The sequence below is a fragment of the Myotis daubentonii genome, chromosome 19, assembly GCF_963259705.1.
Source record: "Myotis daubentonii chromosome 19, mMyoDau2.1, whole genome shotgun sequence".
In the NCBI taxonomy this organism is placed as follows: Eukaryota; Metazoa; Chordata; class Mammalia; order Chiroptera; family Vespertilionidae; genus Myotis; species Myotis daubentonii.
In genome coordinates this window covers 27,621,200-27,646,540 of record NC_081858.1, presented here as the reverse complement: position 1 = coordinate 27,646,540, position 25,341 = coordinate 27,621,200, and the positions used below count along the sequence as shown (strand labels likewise).

At 63.0% G+C, this 25,341-nt stretch overlaps 1 protein-coding gene across 2 annotated transcripts in view; it reads right to left on the bottom strand.

Annotated features, from left to right (window-relative positions):
• Positions 1-1,115: 1,115 nt before the first annotated feature.
• BCR (BCR activator of RhoGEF and GTPase) overlaps positions 1,116-25,341 on the bottom strand; it is a 72,901-nt gene continuing 48,675 nt past the window's right edge. For both annotated transcript variants that reach the window (XM_059676270.1, XM_059676271.1), the window contains 16 exons: positions 25,095-25,235; positions 22,416-22,537; positions 20,750-20,918; positions 19,395-19,514; positions 19,063-19,138; positions 18,087-18,191; positions 17,196-17,270; positions 15,827-15,924; positions 12,971-13,102; positions 8,094-8,153; positions 7,359-7,468; positions 6,766-6,905; positions 5,959-6,093; positions 5,119-5,224; positions 4,294-4,456; positions 1,116-3,712 (listed from right to left, as the gene is read on the bottom strand). In XM_059676270.1, the coding sequence (XP_059532253.1) occupies positions 3,623-3,712; positions 4,294-4,456; positions 5,119-5,224; positions 5,959-6,093; positions 6,766-6,905; positions 7,359-7,468; positions 8,094-8,153; positions 12,971-13,102; positions 15,827-15,924; positions 17,196-17,270; positions 18,087-18,191; positions 19,063-19,138; positions 19,395-19,514; positions 20,750-20,918; positions 22,416-22,537; positions 25,095-25,235 (1,842 nt within the window). In that variant the 3' untranslated portion in view covers positions 1,116-3,622. The remainder of the gene's footprint in view (positions 3,713-4,293; positions 4,457-5,118; positions 5,225-5,958; positions 6,094-6,765; positions 6,906-7,358; positions 7,469-8,093; positions 8,154-12,970; positions 13,103-15,826; positions 15,925-17,195; positions 17,271-18,086; positions 18,192-19,062; positions 19,139-19,394; positions 19,515-20,749; positions 20,919-22,415; positions 22,538-25,094; positions 25,236-25,341) is intronic.

Genomic DNA, 25,341 nt, shown 5'->3' with positions numbered 1-25,341 from the left:
ATGCCAGGAGGCCTCAGCCCATGTGCCCGCATGAACATGCCATGTCCAGACCCGTGCCGTGGTCTGGCTGAGTCTAGTCCAGCAGGAAGGGAGAGAGTTTGGGGGGCCATCAAGACCCTGAAATCCCAGCTTCTGCTCATGAACCTGCTCTGGGATGCTGAGTGTGTGTGTGTGGGGGGGGGGGGGGGGGGGCGGGGCTTTGTGTGCCTCAGTTTACCCATCTATCAAGTAAAGGCGTTGGACCGAGAGGCCTGTGGTAGCCCTTTGAAGTGTCAGGATCTCAGATGCTGGGCAGCAGCGAGTGGTCCCACTTCTTGGGCGACGACAGTGGCCTGGGCTCGGCCGGACAGAGTCCCTGCTCTCAGGTACACGGGGACCGTCAGCTCTGGCCTGACAAGTCAACCCCGAGTCAGAGATGCAACAGGACTTTTTTTAAAGGTCTTCATGCCCGGCTGGCGTGGCTCAGGGGTTGAGCGTCGACCTATGAACCAGGAGGTCAGAGTTCCATCCCGGGTCAGGGCACAGGCCCAGGTTGCAGGCTCGGTCCCCAGTAGGGGGCATGCAGGAGGCAGCCGATCCATGATTCTCTCTCATTGATGTTTCGCTCTCTCGTTCCCTCTCCCTTCCTCTCTCTGAAGTCAATAAAAACACATTTTAAAAAAATAATAAAGGTCTCCAAACAGGACTGGGGAGGTGGGGGTAGAGACACGATAGCCTTTTAGGGGCGGCACACTCAATGCGAGGCCGTGGTGGCTAAGAGCGGCCAGGGCCTGCAGGCTACAGAGGCCAGACCCACCGAGCCTGGGCCCCAGCGGGAACCAGGAGGCTGAGGGCTCTGCAGGGCCGGGCCGGGTGTGGCCGGCGCCCCCCTGCCCCTGGGCTTGGCACAGCTGACGCTCCCTCTGTCCTCTCTCAAACCAGATCGCCCGAAGCTCTCGCTCCTCAAAGTGACGGATGCTGCTCCGTGTCCCGACACCGTCCAGCGGCCCCTCCATGACGGCGGGCACGCCTCCCTCCCCGAGGCCCAGGGGGCACCCGGCCCTTCCCGCCACCTGCCGCACTGCCCACCCCGAGCGGTTTTCCTTCTTCGTGCAGCAATCACCACGCAGGCCAGGTCGTCTCAGGCAACTTTAATGAAAGTGTCAGTGGTCCCTTCCCCCACGCGGTACAGATGGTGGCGCTCAAAGGCAGAAAGGAGCTGCTGAGCCCAGCCCGGGCCCCTCCCCGGTGGGAGGCGGGCGGCCGGGGAGGACGGAACAAACCTCAGGGCTCCAGACCCGGGAGGCTTCATTTCTTGTTGCAGCGCCTGGGCCTGGCCGCCGAGCAGCGAGGGTTGAATCTGGGCTCCGGGCTTCCCTCTGCCCGCTGCTGGCTCGCCCCCCCGGGGGCTGCATGTCAGAGGGACCACGGGGGCCGCTGGGGATCCCTGGTGAGCCCCCCACGCCAGCCCAGCGAAGGGGCGCCTTTCCAGCGACGGAGGGGCGGCCATTCCCTCGTGAAGCGCACATTCCATATAAATAAAACGGGATGGAGGCGGGGGGGGGGGGGGGGGCGTTGGCACAGACGCGGATGTATTGCTTTCCAGTTTCAATGCGACAGATGCAAATCACAGGACCCGGGAAGGGGACCCAGGGCGGGTGAGCGCTCCTAAGCAGTGTGTTCCCGGCAGGGCGGGAACCAGGCCGGAGGGACCCCGGGAACCCACCCACCGGGCCCAGAAACGCGGAGGCCAGAGAACCCCGCGCCCTGCCCTCATCCCCCCCCCCCCCGCCGGAGAGCGGGGCTGCGTTAACGCGGTGGGTCCGCTCTCCTCGAGAGAAAAAAGTCCAACTAAATAAATACAGTATGCAGACGTAAGACCTTCAGTGACCTTGTTTCCTGCCCCCTCCCCAGGGACGCGGGCAGGGGCGTGGGGCAGCGCCACCGGTTACCGGCGCGATCACGTGACAATGAAACACCTTTTCCTGAGTCACCCCATGGCTTCCCTCCTCCGATGCATCACATCCTCTCTTCCTGCAAGACCGGCGTGGACACCTTGTCCCTTCTTTTCTCCTCGCCCCACCCCTCTATTTATTCTTTAATCCTCACCCGAGGATATTTCTAGAAAGAGTAGGACAGAGAGGGAAAGACAGCGAGAAATACTGATGTGAGAGCGACACATCGATTAGGTGCCTCTTGCATGCACCCCGACCAGAGCCTGGCTGGGGAGGGGGCCTGCAACCGAGGGACGTGCCCTTGACCGGAATCGAACCCGGGACCCTTCAGTCCGCAGGCCGACACGCTATCCACTGAGCAAACCGGCTGGGGCCCAACCCCTCTTTTAAAAAAAAGACGGATACAATGTTCATAGACCTGTTTCTTCAAAATACTTAGTGTGGCTTCCCATTCTCTTTCCTCTCAGCCAGAGGGTCAGGAGGGTTAGCAGGAGTGCCAGGGGTGTGCAGAGCGGGGTGGGGGTGGGGGGCACGGCTGTCCTCCCGCCTGCTCTGGGATGCGGCTCCCGATGAAGACAGAGCTGGCGCTCGGAGGAAGACAATATGCCGCTCTCCTATCTTATTAGGTATCTGAGTCTGTCCGGGGAAAAATTAGAAACTATGTATAAAACTTAAAAATATTCAAGTATCAAAAGGCTATTCGGATCAAAGTTTAAAACAAGCCGATGCCGATGCCGCAAGCGGAAACTGTTACAAAAATGTACTGAGTCTGTTCAGCAGAGCGAGGACCTGAAGCCGGGGGTGGGTGGGGGGGAAGCTAGAGATCCAGGCCTGTCAGCTGCAGAGAACAGCGTGTGCCCGGCGTGTGCCCGGCGGGGAGGCGGCTGGGCTGGGCCGGGCCGGTGGGCAGGGGTCACTCTCCCTGCAGAGGGAGCCATAAAGTGCGCGGCCCGGGCCTCCCGCCCCTTGGTGGCCGGTCCCGGGTGTTACACGGGCGGCTGCCTTCCAAGGGGCACGTGATCTGCAAACACAACGCCGCAGGACAGGACAGGAAAAAGACCCCTTTCTGCACAGAGATCCTTCTAGAAAGCGAGAGGAGCGAGGAAGGAGGCGGAAGGGGTCCGACGCTACACAGTGTTGACCTAGCTTTGCACGCCCTGTTGCACACAGGAGTCGAACGTTTTAAGTCAGGGAAACCCAAGCGCCCCCACCCACGCGGGCCGGGCTGGGGCCCCCACGGTGCGAAGCAGCAGCAATGTTTCTTCAAGACACGACCGTGAGGGAAGCTGCTCGTGTCACCCTCTCCCCGGAGAGGGTGCATCTTGACAAGGGATCCAGTAGAAATCTTTGAAACTCTGAAAAGTTCATAAAAAAAACCCAAACAACCCCACTCCTTTCGCCTGGTCTCGGGGGCCAGGCCTGCACTCTGAGCCGTGCGTGCTGGCTTTGGGGCGCCCTCTGGTGGCGGGAAACCAGAGTCGGAGGCCAGCGGGAGCTCAGGGGCCCGGCACTGTCCAGGCCACTTGGCCTCCTGCCTTGGGCAGCGAGCTGTCTCTTGGCAGAGGGCCCGGCTCTCGGGGGGCGGCCCGAGGACGCCTCAAGAAGATGCGGTTCCTGCTCCGTGGCGGCCTGTCTCGCCGGGAGCGTCCCAGCCGTTCTGCCGGCTTCTCGGAGACGGAGTGGGGCGGTTAGACTTCCGTGGAGAACAGGATGCTCTGTCGCTTGCTGTCGGGAGCAGGGATGGCCTCCAGCTGCAGGAAGTACAGCAGCACCTGGACCTGCCGGCACAGCAGGGGGACGGGGGCAGCTCAGAGGGGCGCTCACAGCGCAGGCGGGAGGTCCTCCCGACCAAAGCCCGGGGCGCGGTCACTGAGGCCCTGAGGCCGGCTCGGGGTGCGGAGGGCTCCTGCGGGGCCATGAGCCCCTCACGGCAAGACACCGGGGTGCCCCTGAGGGAGCTCCCCGAGAAGCCCAGAGAGGTGCAAAGGGAAGAGGCCTCCCTAGGCAGGTCCCTCTCTGGCCACCTCCTCTGTACAATTTAAAATATGTATGTATTTGCATTGATTTCAGAGCGGAAAGGAGAGGGAGAGAAAAATGAATGAGAGAGAATCATCGATCGGCTGCCTCCTGCACGCCCCCTATTGGGGATCGAGCCCGAAACCTGGACATGTACCCTTGACCGGAATCGAACCCAGGACCTTTCCGTCTCCGGGCCGATGCTCTATCCACTGAGCCAAACAGGCTAGGGCTCCCCTGTACAATTTGAGTGGCGCCTGGCAGGACTCCGGGGGGAGCAGGCAGGCAGAGGCCACACCTGGGTGAGGCTGGGTGCCATGGGCTGGAGCCCGTCCGCTCGTACCTGGGACATGACCTCCAGGGACCAGCTGTCAGCCATGGAGATGGGCTGGCCGGGGGTGGCGGGCAGCTTGCTCTCCTTCTCCGAGGGCCGCAGCAGCGTGGGGCCGAAGACCGTGGCGAGGTTGTGCAGGGACATCTTGTTCACCGTCTCCTTCTCGGCCACCCTGCGAGAGGCCGAAGCACAGGGTGCTGTTGGGACGCCGCCTCCAGGACAGAGGGGAGACCCGGGGCCGGGCCACCCCGGAGTCCTCAGGGAGCGTGGTGATGGGCCCCTCTGCCTTGGGCCGGCTCCACAGCACAGCTGACCGGCCCCTGGCTGTGCTGGAGGCAGACCCACCCTCGTGCTCCCGGGTCTAGACGGAGAGGACCTGAGGCCAACAGGTGGCGGGGCCAACCCTGGGCCATGACCTTGGCCAAGACAGGGTGGGTGGGGTCCAAGCATTTCACTCTTTCCCCCCAAATATATTTTATTGATGTCAGAGAGGAAGGGAGAGGGAGAGAGAGAAACATCAATGATGAGAGAGAATTATCGATCAGCTGCCTCCTTCACGCCCCCCACTGGGGACGGAGCCCACGACCCAGGCATGTGCCCTGACCGAGAATCGAACCGTGACCTCCTGGTTCATAGGTCGATGCTCAACCCCTGAGCCACGCTGGCCGGGCAAAGCCCCTCACGTTCAGGCCGGTGCAGAGGGGGCGGTGGTGAGAGGGAAGAAGGTGGCCGTGGCTCTAGTGCCCAGAGCGGGTGGGTGACCCCCGGTGCCAAGGAGTCTGAGGGGAGCCCGCGGGCGCAGAAAGCGCCCCCCTGAGGCAGAGCCGGGGGTACCTTTTCAGGTGGTCCAGGAGGAAGAGGAAGGTCAGCAGGTTGGCTTCGGGGAGCGACAGCAGCAGGTTCAGCATGCAGCTCTCCTTTGCCACAGGGTCTGACAGAGCTGCGGGGGGGGGGGGGGGAGGCCTGTCACTTCTTGGGGTCGCTGGGCATAGGACAGCCAGGGCGGTCATCCTCGGGCTCACACGGTCGGGAGCCTGTGACAGGAGCCTGTGTGGGGCCGAGCCCCTTGGGACACCTTCTCTCTGTCTGAGAGGGGTCAAAGGCACCACGGGGAACACCCACTCGGCCATTCCGGCCTCCCGCTCAGAACAGCCCGAGGCATGGGGAGCCACGCACGGAATGAGACAGGCAGCCCCAGGAGCAGGACGCTGCGAGGCCCAGGGGACCCCCTATCACCCTGTTCACGATCGGGGGGACGAGGTCCCCCATCGAACAGCCCCGGAGGCAGGGTGCAGAGGCTGCAGCTGCCCCTACACCAGCACCCCCCCCACCCCCGACACTACCCCGCCTTTTGACCTGGCGTCAGCCCGGCTTTGAAGGCGGGCGCGCTGATGTATCAGGACCTGGCCTTAGGGGAGCAGGAAAGGGTTCTAGGGAGGAGGATGAGGAGCCATCGCGACCCCATCCCCACCCCCGGGCGTGTACCCAGCTCCTCAGAGGGGCGGGGACAGAAGGTGAACGGAGGACAGAGGGAGGCCTTCGAGCACCGGCTCGGGTCTGGGTGCCCCTGACACGCGCAGAGTCTGGGCTGAACCTCGGACCGAGGCGGGGGGGGGACGGGGGGACGGACATGCGGACCAGAGGGGAGGGGGAGGTGCTCCCACGCTCGCTCACCGATGCCCTCGGCGAAGTTGGGGTAGAACTCATCGGTGAAGAGCGGCTCCGGCAGCTCGCGGAAGTAGAGCTTCAGGGTGCCCGCGATGGCGTTGACGTCCATCTCGCTCATCATCACGGACACGTCCTTGTTGTCTGGACAGAGCACAGGGGAGGAGGGGCTACCCCACGTCCTGCCGCGGGTCTGCTCCCCGGCCTGGCTGCCTGCCTGCGGGGCGCCTCTCCCCTTAGCCGCGCACCCCACTCCTTCCCAGCCTCCTCCCCACACCGCCCGCTGGGCGAGGGGCAGCTGGGGAAGGAGGAAGGAATGGGGGGGCTTGATCCTGAACCAACGCCCAGCTGCGGTGCCTTTTTATTTGTTGTTAAGCCTCATTTTCCACTGACTTTTAGAGAGAGTGGAAGGGAGGGGGAGAGACAGAGAAACATGGATGTGAGAGAGACACATCGATGGGCTGCCTCCCTGCACATGCCCCGACCAGGGCCAGGGATCGAGCTGGCAACCCGGGCCTATGCCCTTGATGGGAATCGAACCCGGGACCCTCCAGTCCACAGGTCGGTGCTCTATCCGCTGAGCGACACCAGCCGGGGCTGGATGTGGTGTCTTCTGACAACAGGAAGACACGGTTACGTGTTCCACTTCAGGGGTTAAGCCAGCGCCTTCCCTGTGGGCTGCGGTGGCCACTGAGGGCCCCTGGGGTCTGGGTGTCTGTCAGCTTCCTGGTGTGCGGAGGGGAGGGAGACAGAGACCCGCAGGCAGCACGGCCACCCCGCCCACACCCGCCCCACGCTGCCCAGGGCCGCACTCACTGACGTCGAAGGCCGCCTTCAGCGCCTGGATGTCCGTGGCCACGCCGGACACGCGGTAGATGCCCACCTCCTCCATGCCCCGGCGCTCGATCTCCTCCACGCACTGGCGCACGATGTAGGGCACCTTGGACCGCTCCCTCCTGCGGGGAAGGGGCGCACGTGAGTGCCCGGCAGCCCCGTGTGAGCCCCTGGGCGCAGCCACTGCCTGTCTGGACGCCTGGAGCCAGGGGCGGCGAAGGCGCCAGGTGAGAGCTCCTGGCTGACCCGTGACCCAGGGGGGGGGGATCGCCATCCTGCAACGGGGACCCAGGTCATGACAGACCCAAGTGGGGGAGAGACCCCTGCCCTCGCAGTCCCGGGGGTGGGGGGCGTGTGTGGGCCAACCCCCTGCATCGGGAAGGAATGAGGACACTCCCGAGCCTGTAGGGTAAGCTGTGCAGGAAACATGGGGGCAGCTAGGCACCCCGTGTCCCCGGGCCTGGGAGGCAGCCACCGGGCCGTCCACAGAGGGGAGACCCGCGTGCGCTCTGTCCTCCAGAAACACCTCGGGGGCGGGGGGGGAAGACCCGAGAGCCCGAGCCCCGGACACGCACTTGGTGACCACGGCGATCTTGACCCCGAAGACCCCCGTCTGCTTCCGGGACGGCATCCTCTTCAGGCTGAACTCCCTGCTGGTGAACTTCACCGAGAGCTTCACCTCGATCTGGGGGAGGAGACGGCACGGCCCTGTCACCCTCTGGTCCTCACAGCCCAGGATCCGGGGCGCACCTCCCCACCCCGGGGGCAGGCAGGCCCAGATCCCAGCGCCAGGCGGGGCCGCCGCCGGGACGCCCGGGTCCGAATCAGCAGGAGCAGGACCGCGCGGGCGGGCGGTGTAAGGACCAGTTTGGCGGAACCTCCCCCCACAACCCCACTGCTTCTCTTTTTAATTTAATTTTTTGACTTTTTGCTTGCTTCTCTCTCTCTCTCTCTCTCTAAAATGTCTTAAATTTGCCACTTCACGTTTTTGTTTTTAATCCTCACCCGAGGGTATTTTCCGTTGATTTTTAGAGAGAGTGGAAGGGAGAGGGAGACGGACACGAAGGGCCCTGAGGGCTCGTCAGGGGACCTGTCTGTCCTGGCGGTGCCACTGGCCTCGTGCTCGGGAGGGATGCCCAGTGCCCGGCCGCTGGCTGCGCTCCACACCCCGCGTGGGTCCCTCCCTCCCGGTGCAGCGGCTCCGCTCTCCGGGCCTCCCCCTCCCCCAGCCCCCCTCCCTCCTACACAAGCCGGAGCCATGCTGACCTGCTGGGGTGAGCGGGGGCCCCCAGAACCCCGCGGGTACATACCCCGTTCATGGCGATGACCGTCCGCTGCCAGTCTCTGTCCTGCAGGGTCTGGGGGTCCAGCTGAAAGCCAGGGGTCGCGGTTACCAGAGGCCCCGGGACCCGTGCTGAGGCCCCACCAGGCCGCAGCCCACGCCCGCTGCTCCTCCACACCGAGTGGCAACGCGCGCCGCTCCTGGGCCACCTCTATCCCGGGCCAAGGGGCCCCCGGCGGGGAGAGCCCTCCTGCTCCCGACCGCTGTCCCCTGGGGCCGGGGACACCCTGTGTGTGAGGTGGTGACGGCTCGGGCCCTGCTCCCTGCTCCTCCCTCCATCCCGTCCAGATGGGAGCTGAAGTCCATGCTGGCAGTCCAGGAGCTGGGGCCCCCCTGCCCCCCCGCGTCAACCCTCACAGGTGCTACGCTCAGCCAGCGCCGAGTCCTCGCTCTAAGTGACAATTCTGGACGCCCCATTTCACACAGATCTGCCTGGAGGCAACGCCATCCAGAAGTTCGGGCTGCGGCTCCTCCCCCAGCGTGCGCTGGGTCTGGGGTCTGGCCGTGGGGCCTGGTGCCCGGGAGGGGCCTCCCGCTGGGCCAGGCTCGTGGCTTAGAGTCTGGCCCAGAAGGAGCCGGCGCCCAGCTCCCAATCACGACGCTAGGGACCCGGGGCGCCGGCCTGCAGGACTCCGCTATCAAAGTCACCTAAGGAGTGCCTGGCCCGGCTGAGCGTCGACCTAGGAACCGGGAGGTCAGGTTCGATTCCGGCCAGGGCACAGGCCCAGGATGCGGGCTCCATCCCCAGTGTGGGGCCTGCAGGAGGCAGCCGATCTCTCTCTCTGCCCCTCTCCCTCCTCTCTCTAAAAATCAATAAAACCGTATTTAAAAAAAACACAACCAAAGAACTGAGACTTGGCCAATGCAGCCGACCAGCAAAGGGACAGGGAGAGGAGGGGACGGAGACCCCTGCCGGACACAGCTCCCCCCGGGGAGACAGCATGGCCCCGCCGGCCCACCTTGCCCTTGCACAGGAGGTTTCGAAGGTGGGTCCACAGGGTGGTGCCCGGAGCGCACAGGTGCCTGTCCGCACAGACCCCCGGGCTCCGGTGGAAGCAGCGCAGGAGGCCCCGCATGGCGGCCGGAGCGGCCGGCGCCTTTCGCATCCTTGTCTCGCTGGTCGCTGGTCGGAGGGCGGGCAGGGCTGGGCGGGAGGCTGGACGGGCAGCCCCGGCCTCCGCAGCCTTTTGACTGGGGTGCGCAGGAAGCCCCGCCCCTGCAGCCTGGCTCGCCAAGGTCAAAGCTTCCTCTGACCCTTCAGTTTTCGACTTTTTTTGGGCCTCTGTTTGGAAAAAACAGCCCCGCCAGCAGCCGATTGGTTACGGGAACTGTGTCGCATCACCGTTTTCTCCAAAGCCCAGAAAAGCCCAATTTCCTTCTCCAGGGGCCGTTTCCTGTGGGCGCTGGAAACGCTGAGTAACGCGGCTGCCTGGCCCGTGCATCGCACGGCGGGAGGCGCCCTGGGGACACCCCCAAGGGCCTGCACACTCCAGCCAGTTACCCCAATAATGGCACGCACTGCCTCGGACGGACAGAGCCGAGGACACCCCACGCCTGTCCCTCCTGGATAGCTGGCCCGGTGACAGGGGATTCGGTGCCATCGTCCACCCCCAGCACCGAGGTCCAGACCCCCCACCACCCGGCCAGAGGCCGCGGCAGGAGCTGGCCTGCAGGCGAGACCCGGGCCACCGGCCGCAGGCTGCAGGGGGCTCCGCCCCGGGCCGGGCCCTCGCAGGGGCCCTGGACGGCGGCTCTGGTGGGAGAGGCCAGCCCCGGGCTGGCTCGGTTCCAAAGCACAGAGCGTGCTAAGCCGAGCGGAAGCAGCCAGAAGAATAACACGGCGACGAGGGGCCCCAAACAACAGTCAAGGCTGGCAAGCTCTGTCGGCGACTGCGAAAGCCCCAGCGAAGTAAACAAGTGGGGCGTTTGGGAAAACAGGCGGCCAGCAGCCAGCACCAGGAAGGGGACGTCTGGGGGGGGATGTGAGGGTGCTCCCGACGCCACCTGGGGCTCTCCGGCCGCAGTGCCGCTCGGGGGATGGGGCCTGGGCGGCGGGTGATGTCTGCTCACACCGTGTTCTCAGGAGAATGGTCTGGATCCTGCTCGTCTCCCCAGAGCTGTGGGCCTGGTGGCCGGCTGCCCTGAAGTCTGCCTAGGAAACTACCCTTTGGGGCTCCGTGGTTGAGCTTCGACCTATGAACCTGGAGATCACGGTTTGATTCCTGGTCAGGGCACACGCCCGGGTTGTGGGCTCGGTCCCCAGTGTGGGGCGTGCAGGGGGCAGCCGATCCATGATTCTCTCTCATCATGGATGTTTCTCTCTTTCTCCCTCTCCCTTCCTCTCTGAAATCAATAAACAAATATTAACAAAAAACAAAACAAAAAACTACCCTTTGCCCCCATTCCAGGAGGCGGGGGGGGGGGGGGCGGGGGGGGGGCCGTCCAGGCAGGGCAGGCGCTGATACGCCCGGAGAGGCCTGGCTGAGGACCAGAGCTGGCCTGCTTGCTTGGTGGTTGGCAAGGCCAGCTGGGGCACCCGTGGACTGGCACGGGGACCCACTCCCCCGCCCTCCGCCGAGGGGGGGGCAGCACGGAGCTGTGCTCAGGAGGAAATGCCATTCCCTCCTCACCCGCCTCCTTGGAGACGGCGGTCTCCTCTGTGCCGTCACCGCCCATGGACCGAGCGCTTCCCCGGCTCCTGACTGAGCCCCAGTGTTTGCACATCACCCACTCCCTGGGGCGGTTTTCTTTCTTTAAAAAAAACAACATATATTTTAAAATTTATTTCCGAGAGGAAAGGAAAGGGAGAGGGAGAGACAGAAACATCAATGACGAGAGAGAATCATGGATCGGCTGCCTCCTGCACGCCCCACGCTGGGGATGGAGCCCACAACCCGGGCAGGTGCCCTGACCGGGAGGGAACTGAACCATGACCTCCTGGTTCACAGTCGATGCTCAGCCACGGAGCCCGGGCGGCTGGGCGTCTGGACCTGCTCTTGCACCCGTCAGACACCCATGGGTGCTGCGCCTTCCCCTCCTCACAGGAAGTGCTCTCCACTCAGCTTGAGTCAAAGTGCGTATGCGGGGCAGGGAGCACCTTGGGGGGGGGGGGACAGGCCATGCACCCCCCCCCAGCTCTCCACCCCATCCACCACGAGCAGCAGGACCGCCCGCCCACCCGCCCGCCTGCATGGCACTAGGGAGGCGCCGGGAGTGACTGGGAAAAGCCTGGTCTCAGGGGGCTGGGTCCCGGGCATGGAGGTGCTCCCCCAGGCGCCCCACACCACAGCACCCACAGGGTCAGGGAGCAGGAGGCCTGGCTGGGGTGTGGGGCCTCATCACCTCTCCTCCTCCTCCTCCTCCTTCTCCTCCTTCTTCCTCCTGGGGATCCCGGTGCATTAACAAGCCGCCGGGAGCCCAGGTCTCCGGGAGCCCAGCCAGCCCACTCGGGCCTGAGTCACAAACATCCTCTCCCGCTTGCGGGGCGGGATTCCTTCCTGGCGGACGATGCTCGCGGCCAGACTTCCCATCAGCCCTCCCTCCGGGGCAGAGGCCAGGGGTGGGGCCCAGCCGCCTTCTCCACCACCAATGACCACAGATCAGACACCGAAGGGCCCACCCCACGGTACCGGTGTGGGGACACACACACACACACACACACACACACACACACAGAAGGTGAGATGACTCTGCATGGCCACACACACACACACACACACACACACAGAAGGTGAGATGACTCTGCATGGCCACACACACACACACACACACACACACACACACACACACACACACACGGAAGGTGAGATGACTCCCACAGCCACGGGAGGTGTGGCAAGGGAGCTGACAGACTCTCTCCTTGAGCAAACTCTAGCCAGGCTGCTCCGGGCTGTTTTCCAGCGAGGCCTCCTCCTGGCACATCCTCTGAGCCCAGCGATAAGACAGAAGAATCCTGCTATGTCAGTTCGGCCAGAGGCCATCCCTGATATCTGATGGCCCTTAACAACTGACCCAATTTCTTATTCTCCTCTGGCCCCCGGGTGATGTCTGACCCCAGACCCCGCCCCCAGGCGATGTCTGACCCCCTGACCCCGCCCTGGCCTGCCTCTGTCAGGAGCCCCATTAGGTCCGGTCAGCCAGAACCCTCCCACCCTGATGTTTTCTCTGACTTCTGTCCACTGACACCCCCTCACCCTACTCCTGGGCTAGAAATCCCCACTGTTCCTTGTCGGGGGTCAGAGTTGAGCCGCACCCCCCTCCCCTGTGGCCACGTCCCAGGACGGGGCTCCCTACACTCCTCTCGGGAGCCCCTGGGTCTGGGGGACAGGAAGTGACTGTCGTGGGAACGAGGACATGGCTTTGGGGTGATGGGAATGTTCTACAACTGGGCTACTGGTGATAAATAAAGTCTGTTTTTATTATTGTTATTTTTCAGTCCTCTCCCAAGGAGATTTTTCCACTGATTTTTAGAGAGAGCGAAAGGGAGGGAGAGGACAGAGAGAGAGGAACACCAAGGTGGCAGAGACACACTGATTGGTTGCCTCCTGCCTGTGTCCCGACCGGGGCCAGGGATCGGATCGAACCTGAAACCCAGGTGCGCGCCCTTGACCAGGAATTGAACCTGAAACCCTTCGGTGCCCAGGCCGACGCTCTCACCACTGGGCCATACCAGCCAGGGCAAGATCATCATGCTCTTCCCAGAAGCGCCGTTTGCCTTGAGGAACCCCCCAAAGCCCAGCTGAATAAACAAGGGGAACTGGACTTCCTTTGGGGACACGCTGGGGCCTAACGGACACTCACACAGACAGACAGACAGACAGACGGGCGGAGGCGGCGCAGCCTCACCTGGACCTGGCCCTTCCCCATGATCCTGTCGGTGCTCTCGCCGTCCTCCTTCGCGATCTTCGTTTTGTTGTAACACTTCTCGTAGCACAGGATCCTCAAGGTCTGGGAGCCCTCCAGCTCGATCTCAAACTCCTGCAGCGCCGGGAAAGGACAGCGCCACGTTAACAGCCGGGTCCGAGGGCGGTGGTCCCTGCCTCGGCCACAGGGGCCCTCCGCGGGGCGGCGTCTCACAAACCGCTCCTTCCTTCGCTGCCCCCGGAGGACCGGGCCTGGAGGCCGCCCCCACTGCAGCCCTGGGATGCAGACCCCAGACGCTGCGGCCCCGTGAGCATCACACCGCAACCCTGTCTGGATGCTTCTAGAAGCTCCCAATGACTCATGTTGTTGTTGTTAATCCTCACCTGAGGATATTTTCCCATTGATTTTCAGGGAGAGTGGAAGAGAGAGGGCGAGACAGAGAGAAACACCGATGTGAGAGAGACACATCGATGGGTTGCCTCCTGCACGAGCCGCGACCAGGGCCTGGGCCGGGGAGGAGCCTGCAACCACTGATCCAAGCAGCAAGCACCGAATGACTCTCAAACCTAATCCCAGCCCCCGAAGCCAGCATCTCACAGGGCGATGGGTCCCCACACGGCCTGCACCAGCTCAGGGGAGGGGCTACAGAGGCAGACATCGTATGGACGGCCTTTGGGAGGTGATGATGTATCCGCGTAGGTTCGCTGACTCTAACACATGTCCCATCCAGGGGCTGTGCATGTGTGTGTGCATGTGTATATGTGTGTGCATGTTTGTGTGTGCGTGTGTGTGTGGGGGGGGAGGGTATAATGAGAAACCGCAGTCCTTTCTGATCCACTCTGTTGTGGACCCGAAGCTGCTCTTTGTATCTGAAAGGGAAAAAAACACCGACGCAGGAGGTGATCGGGAGAGAGGGGGACTTCAGAGGAAAGACCTGCCGCAAAGGCTTTCGGGGTGTCTGCTGGGAGGTGTGTCACCTTTCTCCTCTGTCACCCACAGACCTTCAGGCCATTCTGCACCTCACACCAATGCTTCTGGGGGCCTGGGCGTTTTTTTAGACATATATACACTAGAGGCCCGGGGTCCCTTGGCCTGGCCTGTGGGGATCGGGCCGAAACTGGCTCTCCGACATCCCCCAAGGGGTCCCGGATTGCAAGAGGGCGCAGGCCAGGCCGAGAGACCCCACCAGTGCACCATCGGGCTGAGGAGGGGCCGCGGGAGGGCTCCAGGGCGTGTCTGGCCAGTCTTGCCCAGTCCCGATCAGCTGGATCCCAGCAGCAAGCTAACCTACCGGTCGGAGCGTCTGCCCCCTGGTGGTCAGTGTGTGTCATAATGACTGGTTGAACAGTTGAACAATAGGACACTTAGCATATTAGGCTTTTATTATATAGGATTTTTTTTTTTTTTACTGATTTCAGAGAGGAAGGGAGAAGGAGAGAGATAGAAACATCAATGATGAGAGGAAGTCATGGATCAGCTGCCTCCTGCACGCCCCCCCCACTGGGGATGGAGCCCGCAACCCGGGCATGTGCTCTTGACCAGGAATCGAACCTGGGACCCTTCAGTCAGCAGGCCAACAATCTATTCACTGAGCCAAACCAGCGAGGGTTGGGCATGGGTTCTTAGTGGGATATGGAGAAGAGTGGGGCGGGGGGGTAGAGAAAGCAGGTATTTCTGAGCCAGAATGGGGTTGGGGCAGGGCTGTGTGTGCCAGGAACAGGTAAGACCCCTAGAGACGCTGAAGGCACCGCCTGGGCAGTTGCTGGGTGACCCGCTGCTGTGGCACTCACTCCTGTGCCGGGGTCCCTCACGCCCCACCCCTCAGCTCGCACCTGAGCTCGCTGCATGTCCGGAACCCTCCTCCTCCCTGCCCGTTGGGTCACGACCCTCTTGCTCTCTGCAAAGCTTTCTGTGACCGATGCCCCCGGCTCTGACCCGTCCCTCACGCAGCCCTTTCTGCAGGGACGCCCGGGGCTCCCGCGACCAGGCAATGCCCTCAGCTTCTCGGGCCCCGGCCCCAAGGAGGCAGCAAGTCTAACGGCCTGAGCAGTGGATGCTGGGAACCGAGACCTGGGTTCTGGCCCCACCACCCACCAGTCGCAGGGCCCATCGGGGACCAGGCAGCCTGGTGGGTCTTAGCTTCCCCCTCTGCAGGGAAGGGGAGGGGCGGTGGGCGTGGTGGTGGCAGCTCTGGGCAGCCTGGCAGCCTCCACCCACCCTCCACCCGAGGGCCAACGGCTGCTCCAGGGGCCTGGAATGGCGCCTCTCAAAGATCTGGGGCTTCATCAAGACTGGCCACGCTGCCATCAACGGCTCCAGGCAGGCCCGCTGGGCAAGTGGGTCACCCAACCAGTCTCCGAGGGGGAGGAACACAGAGAGCAACCCACACACCCGGTGCCTGGGACAAGCAAAGAGGACGCTTCCGGCGCCCAGGTCTCCAAGCCCAGGCCCCCCTGCCCCCCTCCCCACCCCCCTCCCGGCAGAGCCCCGAGCTTCCGGAAACCAAGTGGGTCACAGAAGGCTCATTCCAACTTCGCGGGAAAAATGCCATGGAAACTTACCAAGTAAACACTCAGCAATAACAAAGGCGGCACAAAAGGCCCTTTTAAGTTCTTTTTCCAAACACTCCTCCAGCAAAATCGGTCATTTCTTTGTCATGGGGGAGGGAGGGCAAACTTCTCGGGAAGATGCAGATAACATCTCTCGGGCAGGCCACCCCTCCCCCAGGAGATTCCGGGAATGCGTGGCCTTCGGGGGAAGCCTTGGGGAGCCTCTGGGGGTTCGGACTCCTCCCAGGACAAGGGCAGCAGCCAAGAACTGTGGGAAGGGGCGCCTCACCTCGTTCCAGTTGGGCTCAGCCGTGTCCCTGTAGACGCGCGTCTTGGCTTTGTTCACAAAATACCCAAAGGAGTCCACCTCCAGGGTGCAGTACAGATCTGCGGGGGCGACACAGAGGGTGACCACACGGTGCCACACGGCCCACACTTCAAAAAAATGTATTTTTTAATTGATTTCAGAGAGGAAGGGGAAGGGAGAGAGAGATAGAAGCATCAATCAGTGATGAGAGAGAATCACTGATGGGCTGCCTCCTGCACGCCCCCTCCTGGGGATCGAGCCCAGAGCCCGGGCATGTGCCCTGAGCGGGGTGGGGGGTGTGTGTGTGTGGGGGGGGGTGTGGTATTGAACTGTGACCTCCTGGTTCATAGGTCGACGCTCAACCACTGAGCCACATTGCCCGGGCAACCCACATTCAAAAGAGCGGGCGTTACTTTTGAAATCAGAAAAAATGGTCTTGATTTTCTTTCTTCTTTTTTTTTTTTTGTTAATCCTCACCCGAAGAAAGATATTTTTTCCATTGATTTTTAGAGAGAGTGGAAGGGAGACTGAGAGATGAGAGAAACATCCATGTGAGAGAGACACATGGATCGGTTGCCTCCTGCACACACCCCGACCAGGCCCTCGACCAGAATCGAACCCGGGACCCTTCCCTCCGCGGGCCGATGCTCTATCCACTGAGCCACACCAGCGAGGGCTCCACTGCGTGGTGGATGGGCGGGCCCCTGGGACTAGGAAGAAGGGAGTCTGTGCACCGAGGGAGGCAGGACGGGTGCCCCCTGGACACACCAGCGTTTAGGTGGGGGGCAGCCCGAGAGGCACCCGGAAGAGCTGTGTGTGCGCAGGGGTGTCACCTGCACGCTGTGCAATCCGTCCATCGCGAGGGTACGGCTTGAGGGTCTTCAGTAAATTTAAACACGTGTGCCCACCGCAGGTGGGCGTGTGTGCACCGGGAGGGACACGTGACCGGCCCTCACTGCTCTACCTACTCCAGTAGCTGGGAGAGGCCCCCGGGAGGGACTCCCCAGAGCAGCCAAAGCAACTCTGCCCATCAGGACCCACGTGCCCCTGACCGCCGCCCTCCCGGCCTGGAGCCTCGCTCACTGGTCTGTCTGTCTGTCTGTCTGTAGCCAACGCCAGCCCCTGCAGTGACAAGTCCCACCAGCAGGGGTCAGCGCGCCTGCTCACAGGACCCGAGACGGGCATGGGAAAGGGCAAGGTCCACCCCAGGAAAACAGCTCCACACCCCGGGCCGCACCCCCAGGGCTCAGGGCTCAGAGCCGCCTGATGGTCACTGGAGTCATTTCCCTGGTCCCACACCCTCTGGCTCCCCGCCCGCCCGGCCGCCTTCCTTCCCAGACCGGACACTTACTTGAGCTCTGCTTAAAGCCGGCGGCTGAGTGGACGATGACATTCAGGAAGCCGTAGAGGCCGGGAGACTCATCGTCTGTGCAAGAGACAGAGAGGTGAGCGTCTGTCCGTCCTGAGGGAGGGCGGCAGGGGACAGGCTCGCCTCCCCCATCAGCCCTCGGGGGCACCCTGTGGTCGCCATGTGCCCAGCGGGGGGCAAGGCGACGCCACAGACCGGAAACATCCACGTGACCTTAGGATCTAGCATTTCTGCTTTTGTTTTAAATATATATTTATTGATTTCAGAGATGAAGGGAGAGGGAGAGATCAAAATATCAATGATGAGAGAGAATCACTGATTGGCTGCCCCCCGCACACCCCCGACTGGGGATCGAGCCCACAAGCTGGGCATGTGCCCTGACCAGGACGGAATTGAACCGTGACCTCCTGGTTCCTGGATCGATGGCTTAACCCCTGAGCAACCCCAGGGAGGCAGGATCGGGCTGTTTTCACAACACAGGAAGACCAGTGACCGAGAACAGGAGAGGGGTCACGGGAGTGCGTGACATGGATGGGGGGGGGGGGGACATGTGTGCACAGCGTATACCTGTGTGTGCGACCAAGTGTACACCAGTGTGTGCAACAGTGAACCAAAGGTGCTGGCTGGGGAGGGCTGGGGAGGGGGCAGGGGGACAGGGGAGGGGGGCCAGCCCTGGTGCCCGAGGAGTCTGAGGAGTGTCTCGGGATGGGGGCGGGGGGGCGATGGGTCTCCTCAATCACCAGCCGTGGGGCCAGACAGCACCTGTCCTGCCCCGCCCACTCCTGGGAGAGGCCAGTGGGGACGGAAGGCCAAGGTCCCCAGGACAGACGGACAGCAGAAAGGGATGCGCAGGGGCGGGGGGGGGGGTCCCACCTTCTTTGTTGATGGTCAGGGGGATGCAGTGGACCGTCTGGAGTTTGACGCACGAGTTGGTCAGCATCTGCAGCTCCACGGACGTCAGGGAGAAGCTTTTGAAACCTGGGGGGGCGGGGGGGAGGACGAGGGGGTGTCGGCACAGGCGCTCGGACCTTTCCGGGGGGACGCTTACTGATGCCGCCCCCAACTGCACCCTCGGCACACCCTGGTGAGAGGGCACGACAAGAGGGCCTGACCGCCCTGACCAGTTTGGCTCAGTGGATAGAGCATCGGCCTGTGGACTGAAGAGTCCCAGGTTCGATTCCGGTCAAGGGCATGTACCTTGGTTGCGGGCACATCCCCAGTGTGGGGTGTGCAGGAGGCAGCTGATCGATGTTTCTCTCTCATCGATGTTTCTAACTCTATCCCTCTCCCTTCCTCTCTGTAAAAAATCAATAAAATATATTAAAAAAAAAAAAAAAGAGGGCGTGACCTGCTCCCAGCGAAGGAACTGGTGCGTGACAGAGCGAGCCATGGCCCCGGACGCCCCGGAGGCCCATGAGGCCCAGAGCAGGAGAAATCCAGCGTAACCCTCACAGACGGGGGTCAGCCACTCCCCGGCACGGCCACGGGAATTCTTCCTTCTCTCTCTTTTTTAAAAAAATATACTTTTGTTGATTTCTGAGAGGAAGGGAGAGGGAGAGAGAGATAGAAGCATCCATGATGAGAGAGTCATGGACCGGCTGCCTCCTGCACGCCCCACACTGGGGATCGAGCCCGCAACCCGGGCCTGTACCCTGACCGGGAACCGAACCCGGGACCCTTCCTTCTGTCTCCAGGCCGACGCTCCTTCCACGGAGCCACGCCGTCCGGGCCACCGAACATCTCACTGGGAGTCCCACTACTCGGGGGAACAAGAAGGTCTGAAGCCACAGGTGAGAACCGTTCCGCCCCGACCCCCGGACATGGCTCCCTCCGCGGGGGGGCCACTCACACTTCTTCTGCTGCTCGCGGATGTTCTCCCGCCACTCGGCGCGCTCATAGTCGGAGGAAATCAGGAACGTGTAGCTCTGGGGGGGGAGAACGCGCCCCGTTACCTCTGCCCCAGCTAAGGTGCTCCCTGTCCCTGTCCGCGTGGGACACCACCCTCCGGGGCACACGCACCTCCGTGCCTCTGGCCGCCAGCCACCGCACAGGGGGACAGTACTAATGGGTGGGAGCCAGGGACCAGGAGGGCCGGCCTGGGGGAGCGGGAGGGGAGCAGGGGGAGCGGTAGGGGAGTGGGGGGGGCCCGGGCGGCAGAGCGAGCTCGCGCTGGGCACTGACCTTGCCGTTGCGGCTGTGCACCCGGAAGGCCATGCTCGGGGACATGAGCAGGAGCATGGATTCCTGCTCCGACAGCTTCTTCTTCAGCCTCTCGATGGCCTTGCTGCCCTTGTTGGCTCTCTGCGGGGAGAGGTCGCGGTCACATCCCCGGCCCGGGGGCCAGGGCCAGCTGGTCCCGCTCTGCCAGTCCCCGCTCCCCCGATGCTCAGCCCTCAGACGCCAGGAATGCCACTGGCAGCTCAGCCCAGCACAGCGCCTTGGTCAGCTGCTGCCGGCTCCAGAGTCAAGGGTCAAGGGTCAAGGCCGGGCACAGGCTGCTGGACGTGCTCAGCCAACCTCCCTTTTTTTTTGTTAATCCTCCCAGGAGGGTATTTTCCCGTTGCTTTTAGAGAGAGTGGAAGGGAGCGGGGAGAGAGAGAAACATCGATGTGAGAGAGACACATCGATTGGCTGCCTCCCATATGCGCCCTGACCAGGGCCAGGGAATGAACCTGCAACCCAGATATGTGCCCTGGACCGGGAATCGAACCCGAGACCCTTCAGGCCCGGGCTGGTGCTCTAACCACTGAGCCTCACAAGGACAGAAGAGCGACCTTTACAAACCTCCCTTCTTTCAATTTCTTCAAATCTGGACACTGTGTAGGGGCCGCTGTGACGCCGAGGGCCCCTCCCCACTCCTGGGACCACACACATTTCAGCATCAGGCCCCCGGGAGTGTGTGGGAGGGTTCGCACGGAGGGCCCGGCGCACCCCTAGGACCTGGTCGGGGAAACCCTGCCTGCCGGGTGCCATGCGCCTCCCTTTGGAGCCCCCACCATCCCGGGCAGACCTGACACGATGGTCACCATGGGGACAAGCATCCCAGTGGCAGCACATACGGCTCCGCGGCCCCAAGGACACGGCCTGGCTTCCCCTCTGCGGGGAGGTGGCAGGCCCCTCCGTGGGGATAAACCACCTCACGCACACCCCCTACTGGCCTCCCCACACAGCAGGCTGGCAGGTGGGTGAGGAGCGAGGAGGACATCTGTCCTGCTGTGCCCACCTCCGTCAGGGTCCCCCGGACCAGGGCCAACCTCCGAGGGACCCACCTCCTCTGCGGCCACTGCATGCAACCTGCTGTGGCCTGGGCCACTCCTCATGGCCCTAAAACCCACGCCTCTCCAGCAACAACCAGGGGTCTGCCCGGGGCGGCCCAGGGGGCCACCCGGGACTCTCTCCCCATCAAGTCAGCCGGGTCCCTTGCCCTCGCCACGTTCTGGAAGGCTCCACGCCTGACGGGGATGCCCAGCAGGTCCCAGAAACCAGAGGCGGGGTCACCTGCTCGAGCGGCAGAGCCCAGCCTCCTCCGTGCCCACCTTCTCTCTCTGGATGTCACTCTTGATCTGCGAGATCTTGATCTTCATGGCGTCCAGCTCCTCGTCCACCACCAGGGGGATGGTGGGCGCCGCCTCGGACTCGTCCACCGTCTGGAAGCTGAGGTCCGTGAGCGGGATGTACCACTTGCAGTCGTACTGCTGGGTTTTGCTGGGGAGGGAGGAGCAGGTGAGCACGACCCCGCCTTCCTCTGACCCCCGCCTTCCTCTGCCGACATCGCTGCTTTCAGAAGCCAAGTGCTGCGACCTGAAACCCACCATGGGGCAGGCTGGCGTGAGACCCCCGGCTGACGCTAAGGACCCAGACTCGGAGATCCCTGGACGTGGGCATGTGTGACGGAGGCCCCGGGGGTCTGACAAGCCCCGATTCCCCTGGGGAAGGAGTGATGGTGGCAATTGGCAGGCTCTGTGACGTGGGAGCCGTTACGGCCACCCAGTGACAACCAGGACAGGCCCGCAGAGGCCCCCCGAGTCCTCGAGTTTGAGGGGCTGCGATCTACCCGGTGCGAACCCTTGCCTTGACATATGGGGAAACAGAAACTTTTTTTAAAAATTTTTTTGTTACTTTCAGAGAGGAAGGGAGAGAGGGAGAGATAGAAACATCAATGATGAGAATCACGGGTCGGCGGCCTCCTGCGCACCCCACACTGGGAATGGAGCCCGCCACCCAGGCCTGTGCCCCGACCAGGAATCGAACGGTGACCTCCTGGTTCACAGGTCGACACTGAGGCTCCTCGCTGAGTTGAATGATTAAATCCACGCAGCACAGCAAAGGAAGGTGGGGAAGAGCCAGTGCTGATCCCTGCCAATGTGACCTTCCTGCCTCCATCCCAGCGCCAACACGCTGGGGGTCTGATCCCTGGGAGGCTGCGTGCATGTACGTGTGTGCGCGTGTGTGTGTACATCTGTGTGTGCCCGCACGTGTGTGTCTGTACATGTGTGTGTGCATGGACGCGTGTGGGCGCGCACATGTGTGTGCTTGGGGTGGGGAGGGTGTCTGCAGCCTACATTGAAATAATCTAGGAGCTATCACCAGGTTTGTGGAAACCAGGTGCAGCAGCCAGTCCCTCCACCTGCCAGCCTGCACCACACCCGGCAGCTCCCCACCTCCCCCCGACCAGTCACTCCTACTTCCCAGTCACGACACAACAGTCCTCCAGTGAGACCCGACCCCGACCCGGAAGGTCTCCAGGGGGTCAGTGATGACCTTGAACCTGAGCCGGGCCTCACATTCAGGTGGAAACAGAATGCAGCTTAGAGGGACCACCCGGCCGCACCGGGACTGCCCTCCGCGGGCTCACGGTGAAAGGAAAACAACAACAAAAGACAGACAAACTAGGGCCCGCCCGGCACGGCTCAGCATAGCTCAGCATCAACCTATGAACCAGGAAGTCAGGGTTCGCGTACAGGTCAGGGCACGTGCCCGGGTTGCGGGCTCCATCCCCAGTCGGGGGCCTGCAGGAGGCGGCTGATCCATGAGTCTCTCTTCATTGATGTCTCTCTCCCTCTCCCTCTCCCTTCCTCTCTGAAACTGATAAAAGTATATTTGAAACAAAAACAAACAACAAACTAGCTTTCCTCTGTGCATGAAACCAACTCCAGGCCGCAGGGCCTCCCCTGCAGGCGGGCCGGGCCGGCGGTCACTCACCCTCCGCTCTGCTTCTTGAGCTTGGTGCAGAGGAGCAGGTCGGTGAACAGGAAGACGTGGCGCAGCTTGCGGGCGCCCTCCACCAGCTCCACCATGAAGCTGTCCTTCAGAAGCTGCCTGTGCTGCGGGGGGGTGGGCGGGCCCAGGTTAGGGCAGCGGCCTCCCCCCTCCACCTCTGGCCGCAGACCCACCTTCCAGAGCGTGCCCACGTGCCACGCAAGCTCTTCTCCGCTCACCAGTTACGAGCCCCTCCTGGGAGCCTGGCCCGTGGAAGAGGGCACACGGAGGGGGAAAGGCCATTGGCCTGAAGCCGGGAGGGCGTGTGATGGTCTGTGTGGAGTGATGGCAGGAGACCCCCTCGAGGCAGGGCCGCCTAGGCCTCTCTGAGACGCAACTAAGACCCAGACTGGGCACGGGGCCAGCCCTGCAGAGGACGGGCCACTGCCACACAGGCCTCCCAGTGAGAAGAGCTTGGCACTGGGTAAAGATAGGGCAGCCTGGCCTGGCCGGCGGGGCTCAGTGGTTGAGCATCGACCTATGAACCAGGAGGTCAGGGTTCGATTCCCGGTCAGGGCACATGCCAGGGATGCAGGCTCCATCCCCAGTGGGGGGCGTGCAGGGGGCAGTCGATCAATGAATCTCTCTCATCATTGATGTTTCTATCTCTCTCTCTCCCTCTCCCTTCCTCTCTGAAATCAATGAAATCTTTAAAAAAAAAATTAAGTTCAAAAGAACTGAGCTCCTGGCCACCACCAGCAGAGGGCACCCTACGCCCAGCTCAGAAGTGGACTCAGTAGGGTCCCCTGGGCCTGCAGGTTGGAAACACCCAGACGGTCCCCTGCACTGACCCCCCACCCCCCTGGCCTCCCCTCTGGCCCACCCACTCTCCCCGAAATCCCACCTCCGGCACCTCCATTCTCCACGGGGCCACCCGAGCCGCCCTGCTACTGGGCAGCCAGCATGCCCGCCCGCTGGGCTGAGAGGACGTGGGGCTGTGAGGAGCACCTGGGCACCTTGGCCACCCGGCCCCTCTGCACCCACCCCTGCCTGTACACACCCTCATCTTCCTAAGACAAGCCTCAATGTCACGGCGCCCGGCACATCCAGCCAGCCCCCCTGCCCCTGCGGCGTCCCGGCCTGAGCCCCACTGTGTGCTGCCCCCCATCTCTGCCTCCTCTCCGACTCACCCAGGCCGAGCAGGTGGAGATGGTGGCTATAGGGCACCCCCAAAAGCCCAGGCTGATGGAGGCGCCTTTCCTCTCGGTAGAACACTGCCAGAGCAGCTAAAACAGAGCCCCCCAAACCCAACCGACACACAGGGGAAGCAGGGGGTGGGGTGCCCCTCAGGGCCTCAGACCCGGGCAGTGCACCGAGCCACAAGGGCCGCCTGCAGCCTCGCTGTGGGACCTGCTGTGTGGTGGCCTGAGAGTGGATGGGGGGGACATCTCCCTCCTCACGGCTCTTCCCGGGAGGCCCAGCCGGAGACGCCTGACCAAGCCACTCGCTCACCGCCCGGCCCGGTGAGACCCTGGGCAGGTGGGAGCTTCCCGCTCCGCACGCAAGGAGCCGCCTCCCAAGGAGGATGGGGAGGCCGGGACCCAGGGCAACGTGACCCAGAGCGACCGCTGGGAGCCTGACACCCAGCACCTGGTGCACGAACCACAAGGAAGAGGAGGAAGTGGCTCTCAGCGGCGGCCGCCGTCAGGTTCACGGCCGGAGACCGCAGAGGCAGCGCGCCAGTTCCCCTCGCTGGGTGCGACTTCCGACGGCGGATGCTCACGATGGAGGCCAGCCCCCCGCCTGGTGCATCTCTGTGCCTCGCTGCGTGCCACCCGCCGGGGATGGCACCGGCCTGACCACGCGGGGCCGCTCCCAGGAAGGGGCAGAGGCCACTGGGCAGGCCGGGGCAGTACGTCCTGAGCCCTTCTGTTCTTTTTAAAATGTACTTTTTTATTGATTTCAGAGAAAAAGGGAAAGGGAGAGCGAGCTAGAAACATCAATGGCGAGAGAGAATCATTGATCGGCTGCCTCCTGCACGCCCCCTACTGGGGACCGAGCCCGCAACCTGGGCATGTGCCCTTGACCGGAATCGAACCTGGGACCCTTCAGTCCCCAGGCCGACGCTCTATCCACTGAGTCAGACCGGCCAGGGCCTGAGCCCTCTGTTCTACAGCCTCTCATCAATGAGGTGCTGGGAGATGGGGACCGGGCGGCTGTCAGTGAGGGAGGAGGGAGGGGGAAGGAGAACATGTCTGACGGAAGACGTCACACACATGTTCTGGATGCCACACATGCACACCACACACGCCTCCCTTTCTCTCCCATTTAAGTCCTTAAATCCGGCGACAACTCTTCTTGAATAAAAGAACACTCAGGAGACGCTAGGTGTTCCAGGCAGGCCACAGGCCACCCTCCTTCTCCCGTCTCCTCAGCGGGGACCCCGAGCTGGCAAAGTGTGGGTAACAGAAGGGGTGCCCTGGACATAACCCCCGTGACGGAGAAAGGAAGAGGCGGCCGAGTGAGGCTCGCGCCTGTGCAATTCCACTCTGACGCCCTGCACATGGGACTGGGTGGGACCCTGCCAGGGTCACTGCACTTCCTGTGTCCCATTGAACCGTCCAGGGTCCGTCCACTGAGGACCAGAGGAGACCCTGCCCCCTCCACCACGGCCACGCTTACCTCGCCTTTCTTCACGGTCATGGACTGCCGGCGGGGCGTGATCTCCTCGTTGATGCTGGACAGGAAGTTCTGGGAGATGCGCAGGGCGTCCTGCAGCAGGGGGTGGTCGGGGTGGCTGGGGGGTGTGTGCTTCAGCAAGTCCTGCAGCGGGGCGAGGGGACGCGAGTCAGACAGCCTTGGCACCGCCCTCTGTGGGCACACCACAGACACACGCTGGGCTGCACCCAGGGCCACGGGCTCTGCAGGC